The sequence below is a fragment of the Salvia splendens genome, chromosome 21 (genome assembly GCF_004379255.2).
Source record: "Salvia splendens isolate huo1 chromosome 21, SspV2, whole genome shotgun sequence".
Lineage (NCBI taxonomy): Eukaryota > Viridiplantae > Streptophyta > Magnoliopsida > Lamiales > Lamiaceae > Salvia > Salvia splendens.
In genome coordinates this window covers 21,235,716-21,254,619 of record NC_056052.1, presented here as the reverse complement: position 1 = coordinate 21,254,619, position 18,904 = coordinate 21,235,716, and the positions used below count along the sequence as shown (strand labels likewise).

The 18,904-nt window shown below is 40.8% G+C and overlaps 1 protein-coding gene across 1 annotated transcript; it reads right to left on the bottom strand.

The window, feature by feature from the left end:
- Positions 1-11,013: 11,013 nt before the first annotated feature.
- LOC121783941 (cysteine-rich receptor-like protein kinase 2) lies at positions 11,014-15,076 on the bottom strand. Its single transcript, XM_042182127.1, has 8 exons — positions 14,653-15,076; positions 12,872-13,266; positions 12,678-12,800; positions 12,428-12,555; positions 12,141-12,351; positions 11,824-12,055; positions 11,613-11,763; positions 11,014-11,497 (listed from the first exon to the last, which is right to left on the bottom strand). The coding sequence occupies exons 1-8, from the start codon at positions 15,042-15,044 to the stop codon at positions 11,174-11,176; spliced, it is 1,956 nt and encodes a 651-aa protein (XP_042038061.1). The 5' UTR covers positions 15,045-15,076; the 3' UTR covers positions 11,014-11,173.
- Positions 15,077-18,904: the final 3,828 nt, after the last annotated feature.

The window sequence follows — 18,904 nt, the reverse complement described above, 5'->3', positions numbered from 1 at the left end:
ATACTATATATAAATGCCGTAGAAGGATAGAAGCCAAAGTTATTCACACTCGATAAATTTATTAACCAATTTCCTCCTTGATCATCCACATATAACTATAAACACAGTATGAATTATTCTCAATAAATGTTAGATTTGGAGCGAATGATATTTATAATTTATTACTCCTTACTAAATACATATGGTAAATTGGCTTTCCAATTATATAATACTGTAGTATATACATTCTTCGTACCATGAAATTATTGCCATTTTCATTTTCAAAACTCATAATTTATGCGATATTTTAATTTGTGTATATATGTTCAACGCATCATTTTCACAAAGTATTTGATTTTCATTTTTACATGAAATATGTTTTAATATTCTTTATAAACCAGAGCATCCGCAACGCGTCTCGTTGCTGTCTCTATCTCGTCTCGGAGAGATGAGACGGCGTTGCAGGGATACGTCTCGGTCTCGTCTTGGCGGGTGTCTCATCCCGGAGGGACGGCTGGCGTGACGCCCACTCGCCGGCCCGCGAGTGGGCGTCGTCACGCTGACGCAATAAATCATTTAAAAAAAATTGATTTTAATTATAAATAAATAAAAATTTAAACGATAATGTTACTGTTTTTTACCGTTTTCAACGGTATTTTTTTGTATTTTCTATTTTTTTTCTTTTTTACTCTATATATACTCCTCTTTCATCCTCATTATACACACAAACACACATCTATTATTCTCAAATCATCTCTCTTTCCTCTCCAAATTTCATCTCACCTTTCCAATTTTCATCTCAAAATGTCCGGCGACGGGAACGAGGGCGGCTCCGGTAGATATGACTTGAACACGTTTGGCGACTGGGGGGCATGTACAGTGTCTTGGGTGCTGCCGGTTCCGGTTCGTCGACGCCGGCGGCGTACCAACCGCCTTATTTTGATGTGGATGCATACTCTTGTCCCTCCGCCCCGAGGTATGGGCAATCGCAGGGATTATCTCAAATTAGGGAGAATTTTCCTGATGAACCCAATCCGGAAGGAGGACGAGGCGATGGAAGCTCCAGGGGTCGCGCATTCGACGTCGTGGAGGAAGAGGAGGAGGCGGCCGAGGAGAAGGAGGATATAGGCGGTCATCCATACAGCCGCAAGGACACGATGACTCTGTTCAACGCTTGGGTCAGCGTCTTGTACGATCCCATCGTCGGGAATCAACAAAACCGCAAGTGTTTTTGGGAAAAGGTCACCGACGCCTACAACGAGAACAAGTCGTCTCGGTCCCGCACCATGAAGATGCTCCGCAGTCATTTTGACCGAGTCGACAGAGATGTCAAAATTTTTTGCGGCATCTACAAGAATGTAGCGGCTCAATACCAAAGCGGAGCCAGTAGAGCCGACATTATGATAGCGGCTATGCGAGTCTTTTTTTATGACAACAGCAAAGAATTCAAACATGTCGATGCTTGGGAGGCCGTCAAAGACGTTGAAAGGTGGGCCAGCGGTGTACAGTCCAGCAGGGCTCGGGCTCGAAACGTACGAAGCACATGGCGGTGGCCAATACTCGTCTAGTGAGGGCGGGTCAAGCAATGCCTCACAAGAGGTTGAGGGCACGACCACCGATGCAGGGGGCTCCTCTTGTGGGCATCGTCGGCCGCAAGGGACCAAGGCGGCGAAGGCGACTAGAGGGAGGAGTGGCCGAGGCAAATCAAGCCAGACGGGCTCGGTCTCGGGCTTGAACGCCCTATTGTCCATGTACTTGACCGCCACGATGGCTGACACTTCCCGCATGACGCCTCCCCAATATCAAGCATATCTTGCCGGAATTGAGTATATGGCAAAACAAATTGGTATTCCGCCTCCAGGTAGCTTGAGTGCACCGCCACCGCCTTCAGGGGATGATTCGCCGGCGGAGTAGTTCTACTCAATTTCTATAAAATTGTATTTTAAATTATGTAATTTTTATTTTTTTAGGATTTTAATTATGTATTTTTTTTATTTTTTGAATTTTAGGTTGTAATTTTATTTTTTTATTGAAGTGTGTTTTTATTAATTGAATTTGTTGGAAAAAAAAGAAATTGGATGAATAGTTAAGGGATGAGATGGTTAAGAAATGGTTAAGAGATGGAGGGTTGCAGGTGTTGTCTCTTAGTTAAGAGATGGGATAAAAAGTATAGTGGGGCCCATGAATAGTGAATAGATGAGACAGATAAGAGACAGCGTTGCGGATGGCCTCATGATTCATATGTGATTTTTAGTTTGTTTATGTATGATCCACGCATCATTTTCTCAAATACTATTTGAACAACATATCTATATTGAATAATCGGAATCGTTTACAGTAATTGGACAAGAGAGAAAGATATGCAAATTCATTAATAGTATCACTTTAAATTTGAATATGAAGTTATCAAGCGAGTCTAAATTAAACGAATGTGATAAATGTACTCACATCATGAACACTAATAATGGATATGCTAATATGTGTCTTTGTATAGACGACAACTTAATCATGGAGAGGAGAGCAATAACCGAGTAATAACAAAAAAAAAATATGTTTAAAAGAAATTTTGATATAAAAGGCACTTTTTGCTAGTTGATGTGATTCTGGGAATGGAATATAAGAAAATACGATTTAATTGTCTTTTCATAATCTCATTATGTCGAGAAAGTGTTTAAGAAATTCAACTTTTTTGAAAGCTTACCAATTGCATTCTACCAAACATTGTTTGCATAGTAAAGAAGTTGAAAGCTCTTGTAAGAATTTTGACTTAGTAGGCATCTTTCGAAGAACAACCCAACCTAGTCCAGCCCACTTTGGTGGTCCGTGTTGCCCGGACTGGGTCCCAAACTATCCAGCCCATGGTAGGCTTGAGCCGGTTCAGTCTATTTGGCAACTCTACTGACCAACATGTCATTTTTATCTCTAAAATAGTTAATCAGTCACTAAAAAAACTTAATATGGAGTATCTTTTAAGACATAAAAATAAAGATACAATTACATAGAGTATCGTATTAAATTTTAATTAGGTTACAATTTTAACCCATTCGTGCTTCGTTTCAAATTGTTGTTTTTAGGGAGTGAGATACAATAGTGGAGAAGATTCAGTCAAGAGACACTGTGTGGGGAATAATAGAGAGAATAGTGAAGTTTAGACAAAGTTGCTTAGAGTATAATGGAGAAGATTTAGTGCAGTTAATTCTCACTTAAATCTTGTCAACGATCCCTACTTTTGTATGCTTAATTAATTTATGTGGTCAAATTCACCCCTCTAACTAATGACAATATATTTATAATGATGCTAATCTTGATGTCTAATTTTTTCTAAAATCTTCATATTTGATTTTATTATACTACACATAATTATAAATGTGTGTATGTCGGAGAAGGGTAAACAGATGGACTAAGAGAGTTGCAGTGTAGGGCTAAATGAAAGGAATTTAAAGGAAAGGAACAAAAGGCAGTGTAAAACGAATCATCCATTTTGACGATTGAATATAATTATTCATTTATTCTCCCAAATAGAATATGTAATATTTTGCATTTCCATGCCCACATTATAATTAACACCACTCACATCATCCATCTCCATCCCAACTACCACACCCTTCATTTAATCCCCACTCCCCCACCCCAAAATGAATCCTAATTTCAAATAAAAATTTGAAACAAATTGGAATGTTTAACGTATAGGTGATGTTCATTTAATACGAAGAAAAAACTTGGCTAGCTTGAATAAGAAATAGTCATAGTCAAAGTTCTTAAATACCCTACACTCATAGGTTAGGGTTATTGTTAAAAGCTACATACCTTAGATCCCGCCGATCATTTACCAAAATTTATCATATGATGGTCAAAAGTTGATGATCAAAAGGGACATTTAATTTTGTTTGATGTTAGCAACATTATAGTTTACCATAATCCTACTTTAAATAAACATTATTTATTGGTATTATAACAACAAATCAGTTCTTCTGAAACACACGCATATATTTTATTTTATCAGATGTATTTATATTTGCTTTTCTATTCATATTTATTTTAAAAATTTATTATTACAACATGTTATTGTTGAAATTAATGATAATTTATTATTTTTAGTGTAACAAAATAGTACCATGAAAAACATTAATTCAAAAGTAATTATTAATTCAAGCTATTAAATGTACACCAATTTCATGTACCATGCAAATTGATTGGTTCTCAAATTTTCATTTTAATGTGGTTTTCAATTGAGCCAACACATGTACACTTGATTAAGTGTGCTTTCATCAACCACTTTTCCACTTGGCCAAATACACGCACACAGATTAACCTTCCTCTTATATGTAGGGATAATGGAGTAGTGTGTTTCACAAGCTATTAATGCCAAATACTTACAACAATAGAAGATGGATATGGGAATTTGGTGACATAAACACATCCATCAATACGTATGTAGGTGATATACCAATAACGAAATTATGCATTTTAAAGTCTATTGAATCTAATCGACTATTTATTTCAAACAAAAATTTACTGTATTAATTGGTCGCAATTAAGTATCAGCAGTATTAGGATAGCTAACATTTTGTTTTTACTTATGGGAAGGAAACGGTGGGGTATATCATATATAGGCTTACTGCTATTCCATATTTTTAATAATTTTTTCATGTGATATGACGCATTTAGTTTCATATTTAGTAATATCAAAATTGTAGTAGCACTAAATAAACATCTTTCAAGTTTGATAATTGCATGCTTTCAAGTTTCAAGTAGGAATTTTGCATGCTATAATTAATTAACATATAGTATATTATCATAGTAGTTAATAAATTAAGTGAAAAAATAGAGTGAACAATTAAAAAAAATTAAGAGTTGGAAGAAAGTTGTACGATGAGAAGTTGACATGAGATACAGTCCTCAGATGGCCCATTCCTCGAAAAGAGAGTAATAAATGGTAAAGGGACAGAAACAGAAGAGAGGGAGAGAGAGAGATGGTAAATCATTTTGTAATCGATTGCTTTATGATTGAAGGAGAGAGAAAAATTAAAAGTCATAAAGGAGAGAGAAAGAGATAAAAGAGCTTTTTGTAGCAAAGCTCTCTCTTTCCTTTATTACTTTTTGTAAGGACAAAAGTTAGAAAGTGAGACCCCCATTGCCATGTGTGGGAAGGAGCTAGGGGTCTATTACAAGGCATCATGGCAGAATGATTATTGAGAGAATAGAATTGTGGTTTCTTTGCTGTTGTATTTATTGCCAATCCCTCTGCCCTAGGTACAGATGGAAACTGCACCTTATATGTTTATGTTTTTATTCATTCTCGGTGGGACCCATCCCACTAAACTTAAATTTCTTATATATCTTCCAAAATTATCAATTTTAATGACCAATTGATACATATGGACTAAATAATACTCCGATTATTTGCTCACATTTACTACTATGTCATAATTTTTTTGGCATAAATAATGCACGAAATGTTTCAGTTTCATCTAGATTGAATATATGTACAAAGTGGTGATTTCAAGAAAAATAAGCACAAAATGGTGAATTATATATATATATATATATATGAAGGAAGTGTATGTATAGGTGAGGGTGAGTGAAAGAGGTTTCACATGTTTGGCGTAGTAGAAACTGACAATGAGGTTAATGAAAGTCGTCCCTGTATTGTCTACTCCGCATTTAAAGAGCGCCCATTTGCTGTCTCCTTTACTCCCATACCTTCTTCATACATTCTTATGTCCATTTTAATTATATTTCTCTCTCTTTTTTACATATATACACCGTTTCAGAAATTTCTTGCATATAACAACCGTCAAAACTATTTTACAATTATTCACGAATTGTTTTTTTTTCGACGGGCCCAGTGACTATTTGTTGTGCTGCTTTATAGGCAGAATTCGATCACTTTCCATTTGATTAATGATAGATGTTTTCCATACTACTCGACCAAACTCCCTAGGTATACAGATTGACTTCACTAAAAAAACTTATTTTTTGATGACACAAAAATAGAGATGCAAATGACTTGAGTTGGAAAATGTTGAAAAACAACAACAAATTAGGGATGCATAATCTTCTGTTTTTCTAGGACTTTTAGTTAAAACACCAACAACGAAGACACTTTTTGAACCGTTGATGATATATTTGCATACACAAATTTACGTGCTTAAGTGCATACAAAATCCCTTTAGCTATTACTTTATTTTTCTAGTGTTTTTTTAAAACGCTTAATTTTATTAGTTCCTCGCCGTCTTAACTTTTCTCACATGATTTTTTTATCCATATTCAATTTCCAAATTAAAAGTTTTTAATCCATCCGTATTTTCATAAAGCATTATGGAAACAAGTTTATCTTGAGCTGATTACTAAATATTTCCTAATTTTTATTTCTTTCAGTTGGCACTTTTAATTTTCAGAAGGTTTCTTTGAAGTTGTTAGGCCCGTTTGATGTTAGGTCCAGACTAGTTGGCCCGTTTCAAAAAAGATCTAAGCTGGTTGGCCTGCTTCAAGATAGGCCTTGGATTCTATATCATCCTACTAATAACTTGTGCCGGATTAAATTATATTGAAATGATGTTCCCCAAACCCACCAAACTTGCTGGGCCCACCCAATTTATGCCAATTGGCAGTTCAATTCATATAAGGGCACCAACAATGGGGCGCCCGATGGCACGCCCTATGGCGTCCATCGTCCTCGGGCGCGGACGATGCCCCCATTGTGGGTGCCCGCCATCGTCCGTCCCCTTCGTCCGCGGCCAATCCATAGGGCGCGCCCTATGTCGCGTACGATGGCCTATCGTCCGCGCCATTGTGGGATCGGCGGACGATGATGCGGACGATAGGCCATCGTCCGCGCCATCGGGAGCCCCATTGCGGGATTGGCGGACGATGGTCGCGGACGACGGCACGCGTTTTCGATTTTTTGTATAAATACCCCTACCCCACCTTCATTTCTAACGTTTCATTTCACGATTTCACTCTTGAAACTCGAATTTTTATAATTACTACGAAATGGATTCAAGTCCCAAGAGTCCGATGTTTGGGGAGGCTCGTTGGCCGGGTACAGAACCGGATGAATATCGACAGTTCGACGACATCACGCAGTACGATCCCGAATTCAGCACGGAATCGTACGATTTGGATGACATGGAGCCGTCTCCAAACCGACCGGTCGCCCCCTCCCGCCGCGCCGCCGCCGAGGACGCCGCCGCCCCTTCCGCCCCCGCTAAAAAGAAGCGGGCCCGACACCGCGCGCAGAAGTTGCCACCTCTAGGAAATTGTGAAGAGTACGCCCCCGGCCGTACGAACTACCAGCGGGATGAATCCCTCATATTGGCGAGGTGTTGGGTAGACATATCGGAGGACCCGATATTCGCGAACAATCAGAGACAGCAGGCGTACGGGGGAGCGCATCACCGAGCGCTACAATGCGGCGAAGCCGCCGAGAGCGTACAAGCGGCAACGGGAGCAGCTACGCAAGCACTGGGACCAGTTGAAGAAGCAAATCAACCTGTTCTCATCGGAGTACGAGAAGTGCGCGAAAGCCAAGGGAAGCGGCGAGAGCTTGAGCGACGTGCGCTCCAAAGCGCTGTTATCGTACCAGTCCCTGTAAGGCGAGTTCAGGCACGAGGCCATCTGGGCGCTCTTGAGGGACAAGCAGAAGTTCCAAGGCGGGATTCTGCACACCGGGGCGTCAAAGAGGACAAAGAACACCGAAGCTGGTGGTTATACGAGCGGTAAAAGCGGAACTCGTCCGGTGGACCTCAACCGGCCGTACGAGGACATTGAGAGTTCTGGGACACCGATGTCCTCCCTGTGTCCCATAGGCGTCAAGGTTGCGAAGGCCAAGGGGAAGGCGGTGGCGACATCATCCTCGACCGCCGCCGACCCATCGCCGATCGAGGTCCCGCTCCCGACCCCGCACCCGTCGACCACCACGTACGAGAAGTTGGCAACAGCCTCGATGGCGAGGACGTTGTTGCAGACACACAAAATGCTCAAGAAGTGTACGGACCCTGCCGAAGCCAAATATCTCCGGAGGTTGATCGATGAGCTGCGCCGGAAGTTGAGAATTGCGTAGATTTTAGCCAACTCAAAACGTGTAACTTTTGTTTAATGAATGCAATCTTCGCCGGTTTTTAGTTAATCGTTGTGTTTTTTAATTTAGTTTTCATTACATTTTTTAAAACATTTACATTAATTAATAAAATAATAATATAACATTTAAATTAATAACATATAGGGCGCCCCATTGCAGGTGAAGGGTAGGAGGATAAAACTGATGACGTGGCGCGCCATAGGGCGCCCCATTGCTAATGGCCTAAATCCATTGATGCACTTGACTCCATTAAATACAAATAAAACAAATTTGAAAATAATCAACTGTACCAAGCTTGCAGACTTTTATTCTTATTCTCTCACACTTAGCTAGTGGGCCAAAATTTTAAATGTGATAGATAGCAAAATTTTTGGCATTAAGAAGTGTGGTTCATGTTTGGTGAATCAATAAAATGTCAAGGGAGCTGCTCAATAAATTTTATGATGATCAGTTTTGGCTGGACTATGGAAATTATTATGTAGTACTTCAATTTGGCAGATATTTAGATTGGAGTTTGGTAGAAATAAAATAATAAGGGCAGAGAATATTTATGATGCGAACATTCTTTACTTGCTTAATAGACCCAATCAGTTACAAGCCTCAAAGTAGTGTGTCTTGGTCCATCCAACGTGGGCCAAGTTTGGTTACTAGAAAACAATTTCTAAAAGTAAACAACAATATTTTTTTTAAAAAATCGTAATACTAACAACCAAGTACATATGAAATTAAGAATTCACCGAAAAATACCTTAATGCCCTATCTGTTTTTGTATCTTTTCTTGAATTTCATGATTTTTCTATAAGTGGTTTGAGGTACTCTCTGGTACAATTTTTTAGGCCATCCGCAACACTGTCTCTTATTCGTCTCATAACCGTCTCATCTCTTAACTATTCATGGGTCTCATTGTACTTTTCACTGCATTCTTAACTAAGAGACAACACCTGCAACCCTCCATCTCTTATCCGTCTCTTAACCATCTCATCCGTTAACTATTCATTCAATTTCATTTTTTATTTTTATTTCCAACAAATTCAATTAATAAAAACACACTTCATTAAATAAAATAAAATTACAACTTAAAATCCTAAAATAAAATACATAATTAAATTTGTGGCAAAATAAATAAAAAAACATAATTTAAAATACAATTTTATAGAAATTATAAAAACTACACCGCCGGCGAATCATCCCCCGAAGGTGGTGGTAGTGCACCGAATGGAGGCGGAATACCAAGTTGTCCAGCCAGACATCATGCGGGAAGTGTTTGCCATCATTGCGGTGAAGTACATGGACATTAGGGAGGAGGGCGGCACTTGGGAGCCCGCCTGGCTTGATTCGCCTCGGCCCCTCCTCCCTCTAGCCGCCTTCGCCGCCTTGATCCCTTGCGGCCGACGGCGCCCACGGGAGGACCCCTCTGCATCGGTAGCCTTGCCCTCAACCTCCTGTGAGGCAAACTCTTGTGCGGCGCTGCCTGAACCGCCCTCACTAGACGAGTATTGTCCACCCGCCGTGTGCTTCGTGCGTTTCGAGGTCGAACCTGTGCTGGACTGGACACCGCTAGCACACCTTTCCTCGTCTCTGACCACCTCCCAAACATCGACATGTTTGAATTCTTTGCCGTTGTCGTCCAAAAAGGCTCGCAAAGCTGCTCTCAGAATGTCGGCTCCACTGGCTCCGCTTTGGTAATTCGCCTCTTCATTCTTATAGATCCCGCAAAAGTTTTTGACTTATCTGTCGACTCAGTCAAAATGACTGCGGAGCATCTTCAATGTGCGGCGACGGGACCCCTTTGGCTTAATCTCGTTGTAGGTGTCGGAGACCTTTTCCCAAAACACTTCCGGGTTTGTTGATTCCCGACGATGAGATAGTACGAGACGCTGATCCAGGCGTTGTACAGAGCCATCGTGTCCTTGCGGCTGTATGGATCACGACCTACATCATCCTCCTCCTCAGCCGCTTCTTCCTCTTCCTCCACGGCGTCGAATGCGCGAGCCCTGGAGCTTCCACCGCCTCGTCCTCCTTCCGGATTGGGTTCATCCGGATAATCCTCCCTAATTTGGGATAATCCGTGCGAATACCTCGGGGCGGAGGGACGAGCGTATGCATCCACATCAAAATGGGGTGGTTGGTACGCCGCCGGCGTCGACGAGCCTTGGGTGCCCAGCATCGACGAACCGGAACCGGAACCACCCAAGACATTGTACATGCCCCCCCAGTCGCCAAACGCGTTTATGTCAAAGCCGCCGGAGCCGCCAGAGTTTTCGTCGCCAGACATTTTGTGATGAAAATTGGAGAGGTGAGATGAAAATTGGAGAGGAAATGGAGATGATTTGAGAAGAATATATGTGTGTTTGTGTGTATAATGAGGATGAAAGAGGAGTATTTATAGAATAAAAAAGAAAAAAAAATTAAAAAAGGCCGTTGAACGATCATATGACCGTTTTAATGTTTTTATTATTATTTTTTTAATTAAAATCAATTTTTTTAAAAAATGATTTATTGCATCAGCGTGACGACGCCCACTCGCGGGCCGGCGAGTGGGCGTCACGCCTAGCGCCAGCACGCGCCACGTGGCGCTGACGCGCCAACTGTCTCGCTGGGATGAGACGCGGGGCTGCAACGCCGTCTCTATGCCGTCTCGTCTCGCCTAGACGAGATAGAGATGGCAACGAGATGCATTGTGGTTGGCCTTATGGCTTATACTCCATCATAAATAAATTCTTATTATGATTATAAACTCTCAATAGGGTGTTAATGTGTTGTATCAAAACGTGCACATAATATTTGGTGTGTTAAATCCAATGTTTAGTTCTTGAATTCAAAAATATTCAACACAGATTAATAAGGTATTTGATATGTTACGTATTTGGAATGTGAAAATGTACCAAAATACCCTCCATGGCACGAGGGGCATTTTAGTCTAAAGTATTGAAAAAGTGAAAAAAACACAATACTATCAAAGTTCAGTAAGAACCACCAATGTGCAAATAACAAAGTTCAGTTCATTCTTTACATAAATTGAGGAAACAAAGAAATCATAACACTCTTTTGCTATTAAAAATAAGTAAAACATTACAGACATCCACAAAGAATGATCCTTCAACAAATTTGCTAGCGCCCTGTGAAGTGTGTGAAGGAGTTAGTAGCATTAGTGGCAGTCGATCCCGTTGTTCGCGATGTACTCGTCTCACCACCAACACCAACCCTGTTTCCGTAGCTCGAACTTTCCCTGTTCGGAACTTTCCCCTCCAACGATCCGTCGCTTAGAAGCATTGCCACAATCTCCGACATGCTTGGCCTTGAAGACGCTGGCGACTGCGTGCACATCAAACCAATTTCCACCATTTTCTTCAATTCCTCAACTTTATAGTCATCCGCCTCCAACGTCTCGTCCGCTAGCTTCTCATGCATCCCGCCCTCATACAGTCTCCACGCCTGCAACCACAAATATTGATGGCGTTTACTATTATGGCAGTCACTCCGAAAAGACCTCAAATTAATTGAGATTGGACAGCAATTATATTCAGCTTAGGCTTAGGAGTTGGTTTACCTCTTCTAGAAGGTATCCAGTCTCGGCATCCACATCCACGTCGCTGCTTCTTCTACCGCTGATCATTTCCAGGATCACAACTCCGAAGCTGTATGTGTCAACTTTCTCTGATAAATGGCCGTGGACCGCGTACTCTGGCGCTGTATATCCCCTGAATTTTACCATTCAATTACAATGCAAAACAACATTTTTAAATGTTAACATGACTTACAATGTGCCAGCAAATTTGGTGCTAACATGGCTCTGATCCTCTGGGAGAAGCCTTGCCAGCCCGAAATCAGCTATTTTGGCTTGAAACTCTTTATCAAGTAGAATGTTGCCAGGCTTCACGTCACGATGTATTATGGTTACGTGGTACTGCTCGTGCAGATAGGCAAGCCCTCTTGCTGTGCCAAATAATATATCGAATCGTTGCTTCCATTTCAGACATCCTCGTTTATCGCCTAATGCACAATCACTCATGTTTACATGATACTTATAATTAAACGCGTATTGGAGAAATGCGATAACTATAGTATATAAGCATACCGTATAAGAATCTGTCGAGGCTTCCATTCTCCATGTACTCGTAGACGAGAAGAAGATCGGATCCCTTGCTGCAGCATCCCAGTAGACGGACAAGATTGCGGTGATGGACATTGCTTATTAGCCTAATTTCACTCTCGAAATCTGCCTTTGCTCTGCTGTGGTTTATGTTCAGTTTCTTCACTGCTACGACGTTCCCATTTTTCAACGTTGCCTGTTCATGAGTTCCAACATCTTCGTTTCAACAACAAAACCATAAAATCGCGTATCTCCTATTTATATATTTGTACCTTGTATACATCTCCAAAACCGCCTTCTCCGAGCTTATTTTCCTCACTGAAATTGGTTGTTGCCGCTTTCAAATCCTTGTAGTTGTATCTGTTTGGACCTTGCAGTTCCGTTGCGCCCAAAATGTCACCTGCATTTCAATATTAGTATGATATTATTCGCTTTGCCCAAAGCCCTCACAGTACACTTTACAAAAGGCCTCGTATTATTAACACTTATATATTGCTTGCATATTTTCTAATTCGCACTCACTTCTTGGGGAAGTTTCCGGCTTCCTTGCAAACTTGTACCATAACAAGAAGGCAGCCAAGATAAGAACAAGACCACCACCTCCTACCGCGCCGCCAATAATCGCCTTCTTCTTGTTTGAGTTCCCTAAAAACATAATGCATCAGATTAAGAAATGCCTCTATTAACAAGGAACAGAGGGAGTGGTAGCTACCTACCTCTTGATCCTAGAAAGGGCGCAATGTTTGTCGTCTGATTATCAGCGAAAAATGGAGCGTCGGAATATCTTAAAAAACAAGCAGCATCAACAGCTCTTCCATCTGCATCTGGCAAGCAGGCCTGTACGTTTCTATATGCAACGGTTAAGCAATCTCTGCAGCCATCTTGGGTGATGGTTTGAGCACATTGCGCGACGGCATAGAAAGTTATGTTGGCGACGGAGCTCTTGCTTGCTGCGTAAAAGGGATTCATTTTAGGTGTTGCTAGTGTAAGATCCTCTAGCAATGCCTCGCCGGTTGCTCGGAAAACGGACGCCTCTGGTGCTGATCGGTTGCCGCAGATTTGGACGTTTCCGGGAAGGGTTGTTTGATCGTAGAAGTTGTTGCTCTCATACCTTATAGTCAGGTGGAAACAACCAAGCTTTCTCAATAGTAAATAGTCAAAATAGATGAATTATTGATCCTAAAAGCCTAATTTGCTTTTACTTTAGTAAATTTTTGCCAAATTCTAGTTTCGTGTACAAACTTAAAAACCTGTCTGCCAATTATCAAACTATTAAATTATTAAATTAATGATTTTGCAACCAATCAGGATTTTGATAGTGAGGTGATCATGTTATTTACTTATATGAGACTCAACCAAAATCACCATATTATAGTGGTCGAAATGAGGTTGTACTATATAAAATTAAATAAATTAATTAATTTTCAGTTATATGGGATTAAATACAAAAATGAGGCTATTTAGTTCAATACAACATCTTGAATACGAATATCAAACATATTTGTAAAACTTGGAGTATATTGTAAACGGTAAATTATACCTAGAAAAAGTAGGTACAGAGGAATGAAGGAAATTCACACAAACAATCTATATTTGTGATAATGACCATGTGCCGGCCTGCGATCATACGACTTTGTATGATTTTTTATTAATTTATTTAATTTTATTTTTTTCTAACGTAGGGTTACTGTATTATTATTTCCTCTGTAGGTGTTGACACTAACCAAAATGTATTGGAAAATAATTTAGATAGAGCCTTTTCATATGGAATATTCGGAACGTTCGTCATCTCCAATTAATTTAGTAAACACTTTTAAATTCATATGAAAATGAAACCAAATGACTAGCCAACAGATCCACTAATCTTCCAAGTTGTATTAAGAAATTACATATTTCATTTTAATTAATTTAAACTAATTCCCTGAGCTATGTATGTTTTTTTTTTCGAGAATGATTTGTTACATGTCATACTATTATGACATTCATATGACTTGTATCGACCATTAATATGCTATACTTGAAGGGTGGTATATGAAAAGTCACCTAATCTATATTTGATTAGCTTATTCATCTTTACTAGGTCGAACTTATAGCATATATATTATAATATGTTAGATAGTAGATATTTTTTTGATTCGAAACTTTCCTTGATTAATCTGGCCACATATCAAGAAAATAGACATCCTAGAATGGAATTCTATAACATTGGCGTTTCCTTCTTTTAATGTCCTAAAACTATGATTTGAACTCATTTATTATCACTAACTGGATAACAAAATAATTATTCTCAATATCTTTTCTTAATCTTTTCAAATTTCAATCAGCCTATATTGTTCGAATCAAAGGATTATGTTCATAACTGTTTAGATCATGTAGTAATTGAAAACCAAATAAACAAAAAGATATGCAAAATCACTTTTTCCTTCCCAAATCAACAGTAAATTCCACAGACAAAAAAACATTCATAAATGGTTGAGAAAAGATGTAGAATAATTACCTGAGGAAACAGCCATCGTAGATAACCCGAGCGCCATTGGCGGCGGAGCAGTTCCGAATCTGCGCGACGGCAGCGTCGTAGCAGGCCAAGCAATCCCTTTCAGTCATGTAGTTTCTGCACTGAGCCATGGCGTAGGCCGGGTCCGATGACCTGGCCTGCTCCGCCGTCGCAAACAGCCTCCCGCCGCCGCCCGAGAGCTGAGCTCTGAGGTTGCTGAAGGTGGCGTTGAGGTTGTCGAAAAAATCGGCAGCATTGGTTGCATTATACTGGCTGCATCCCTTATTTAGCAGATTAATCTGCGGCTGAGATTCTGCTTTTTGCCACCAGATCGAGACGGCGACCACCGTGATAATCAGGCGGAGCCAACATCTCCATCTGGCTGTGGTTGGCATTGATCTGAATTGTACTAAGCTTGTTTGTCTGTGTGCTGGTGGGTGAGTATTTATTGAATGGAGTCAACTTGACAAAATATAAAAAACCAGAAATAGAAGGCATTAACTATTCTTTATTCATGCACTTGATTTTATTTCCAATTTACAATCGATTGCAAATAGCGAAATAAAACTATACAAGACTAATTCCGAAGTGTTAAAAAGGAAAAGATTTCAATTAGGAAAGGAAATATTGCAATTAGAATTAATTACTCCAATTAGATGATTGACATAATATTATAATTAAGGACCTTACTATGTATAATGTCTTCTACATCCTATTTAAAAGGTCTCCTATACAATGGAATAATCATCTGATTCTAAACAATTATTCTCAACTATGTTTTCTACTACGTTTAACATGGTATCAGAGCAGGACTCAGAAAAATTTCATCATCGTCCCTAAACCTTTCCCGACCCTTTAGCCAAAATCTGCAGAAAACATCCCAAACATGTCAGAAAACGACGAAAAAACAGGTCCATCCCAGTCGGATGAGATTGCACGACAAATTGTCGAGATCATGAGCCGAAGCCTCGCCGTGATAACATCCAAACCAGAAACCACAGAAAACCCACCAGAAAAACCAGTTGTGTACAAAATTGATACACAACCTCTCCACATCGGAGGTAACAAGCTAAACGGAGACAAATACTCCGAATGGGCGGTACTAATGAAGACGACCATAAGCTGTAGGGGAATGGTATCTCACGTAACCAGAGTGCCGCCTCCCCCACCACGAACAGACCCAGCCTTCCCGCAATGGCAACAAGCCGATCATTGCGTGTTCACATGGCTTACACAACATATCGAACCACGCCTGGTGAGCCGAGTGTTGAAGCAACCAACGGCCAAGCACATATGGGATGCATTGGCAGTCACTTACGGGAGCGGAGGAGGCAAACTCCAGATTTACGACCTGCACATCAAAGCCAGTATGGTGAAACAAGGAAGTCAATCATTGGAAGAAGTATGGAGTACCTTGCAAGATCTATAGATGTCGATAGATCAAAAACGAACGAACCCTATGAAGTACCCCGAAGACATGGAAATACACGACAATGGGATTCAAGAGCAGAGATTATATACTTTCCTAACTGCCATTGAAGGAAAATACGAATCAACAAAGAGGGAGATAGTCAAGATGAAACCACTTCCCTCGGTCGATCTTGCGTATAACCTGATCAACCAAGAAGAAACACGATCTCAAGTATTGCAGTCAAGGACCGCGGCTACGATGGATGGGATCGGGGCTGGACTCATCGTCCGAGGAGGGGCAAACCAGTCCAGCGGTGGCTCTAGGGGCGGCGGCAATCGAGGTGGAGGCAGCTGGAACCGGCGAAGTAACGACAAGGACAAATCGAAGCTGGTTTGTTCCTATTGCAAGAAGAAGAAACACACAAAGGATTCGTGCTTCGAATTGATCGGATTTCCCGATTGGTGGGAGGAGAAACACGGCAAGAATCCAACCGCACCACCGCCTGCCAGCACACCCTGGAACTGCGGCGGTTACGCGGCAGCAGCCGTCAGAGGAGATGGAGGAGGCTTCCCTCACGCCACCACCGAGGGCAACAGAGAAGTCGCTCAAACTCGGGGCGGCGATAGGGGAACCACTACAATCGGGGCTGCACAACCTTGGACTCGCACCGGCACCGCCAATTTCACCGGAGGGACAGTGATAACAGACTGGAGTGAGGCGGAATTTGGAGGAGGGTCGACGACGGGTGATGGTAAGTTAGGGTTTGAGGGTTCTTTTATTAAAGAACCTCAAACCCTCCGAAAATCATATTTTTTACCCCATGTCTCTGATAAATTACATTATGTACCCCACTTATTTCCCAAAGAACCCCGAATTCTTATTTCTTCCAAATCTGACCCCAAATTATGTAATATCCCTGAAAGTGCCCAAATTGTGTGTAAAAATAGGTTTCAACCCCTAGAAAACTTTGGAATTGCGTGTTAAGTGTCTAGTGAACAAGAGAAAAACGATAGATGGATATTTGATTGTGGGGCAACAGATACCATAACTTATGATGCTTTAGATCTTACAGGGATTCATAAGCCTCAGAAATCTCATATTCAGACAGCTAATGGGGAGTTTACAAAAGTGGAAGGGGCAGGAACTGTGAAAATATCACCTAATCTTCAATTATCTAACTTCCTCTACATCCCTTCGATGTCTCACAAATTGTTGTCTATTAGTCATGTCACAAAGGAATTAAACTGTACCTTACTGATGCAACACACTTTTGTCTACTGCAGGATATCCGAACCGGGGAAATAATTGGACGTGGCACTGAATGTGATAGATTGTACTATGTAGATGAGATAGCTCAAAAAGGGGCCGCCATGCTAACTCACGGGTCTGCCGATAGGAAAGCTTGGCTTTGGCATCGGCGCTTGGGACATCCGTCTACCGGTTACTTAAAACTATTATTTCCAGATTTCGTTTCTAAACATGATGAGTATTGTGAAACCTATTTTTTGGCCAAAAGCCACCGAACCTCTTATCCTTTAAATAATACTCGTGTTAATTTTCCATTTTCCTTAATTCACTCTGATGTTTGGGGGCCGACACCTTTTACTGGGGGACAAGGTCTTAGATACTACTTAGTTTTTGTAGATGATTGCACCCGCATGACTTGGGTATACTTTATGAAGCAAAAATCTGAAGTTTATACACATTTTTCACATTTTTTAACCTTATCAAAACCCAGTACCAGCACTCTATAAAAATCCAGAGATCAGATAATGGGAGAGAATTCATTAATTCTGCCATGAAACAACTTTTTCAATAAAATGGCCTAATTCATCAAACTAGTTGTGCCTATACTACCGAACAAAATGGTGTAGCAGAAAGAAAAAACCGTTCCCTCCTTGAAATGACCCGCTCTATGCTCATTGAATTAAAAGCTCCAAACCACTTCTGGCCCGAAGCTATTGTTACCTCAGCCTATCTTCTAAACAGGTTACCCACAAGTATCCTCAAACATCAAACACCGCTCCAAGCCCTATCCTCCTTCACTAAAATTCCACCACCTTTAACTCTTAAACCGCGAGTTTATGGGTGCTCCGTTTTTATTCATACCCCAAAACATGAACAGACCAAACTCTCTCCTTGTGCAATTAAGTGTGTCTTCGTGGGATATGGGGTAAACCAAAAAGGGTATAGGTGCCTTGATCCTAAAACCAATCGGATGTTTGTCACAATGAATTACAATTTCCTGGAAACCGAATACTTCTATACCCACCTTAGCACTCAGGGGGAGAATAATAGGAGTCAGGACCCGCTAAGCTGGATATCAGCGCCAATGCCAACGCCAAGTCTTTCCGAAGTAGGCCTAACAGAGGCGGCAGAAAGCGACCCCGCCGAGCAAGTCTCTGAAGTAGGACAGTCCGTTACTGAAGGTGACGCTCAGCCAACTACTTCCCTGTTGATATTATCCAATGTAAGTATCGATAACTCTACTCCTCGAGATTCATTTACTACTGTTGATGTAAGTGTAGAGAAAGAAGCAGCAGGCCCTTATATAGAAAACCCTGCTGAAGAAATTATTGAGGAAGAATGAGTCGAAGGAATTGACCCCGACACGGGGGGTACATTCTTCTACACAGGGAAAACAGGGGAGTCCTGCCAAAAAGATATACACCTTAGAGGACCAACAGGAAAGCTCGCTACTCCGTTGTTTGCTTAGTTACGAGTCATCTGTCAGAAATGGCTCAAGCATTTGAGAAGACACTATATGAAGAGGAAGAGGTCCCACAGTCATGGGAAGAGGCTATGCAGTATAAGCACTGGAGAGAGGCAATGCAAAAAGAAATT

What these genes read in the sequence shown, in the direction of transcription:
- LOC121783941 (XM_042182127.1), bottom strand. Translation starts at nt 15,044, where the DNA reads ATGCCAACCACAGCCAGATGGAGATGTTGGCTCCGCCTGATTATCACG. An exon ending in GCCGGAAACTTCCCCAAGAA is followed by an intron (nt 12,556 to 12,677) that starts GTGAGTGCGAAT and finishes ATTGAAATGCAG; the next exon opens with GTGACATTTTGGGCGCAACG. An exon ending in CCTCGACAGATTCTTATACG is followed by an intron (nt 12,056 to 12,140) that starts GTATGCTTATAT and finishes ATTGTGCATTAG; the next exon opens with GCGATAAACGAGGATGTCTG.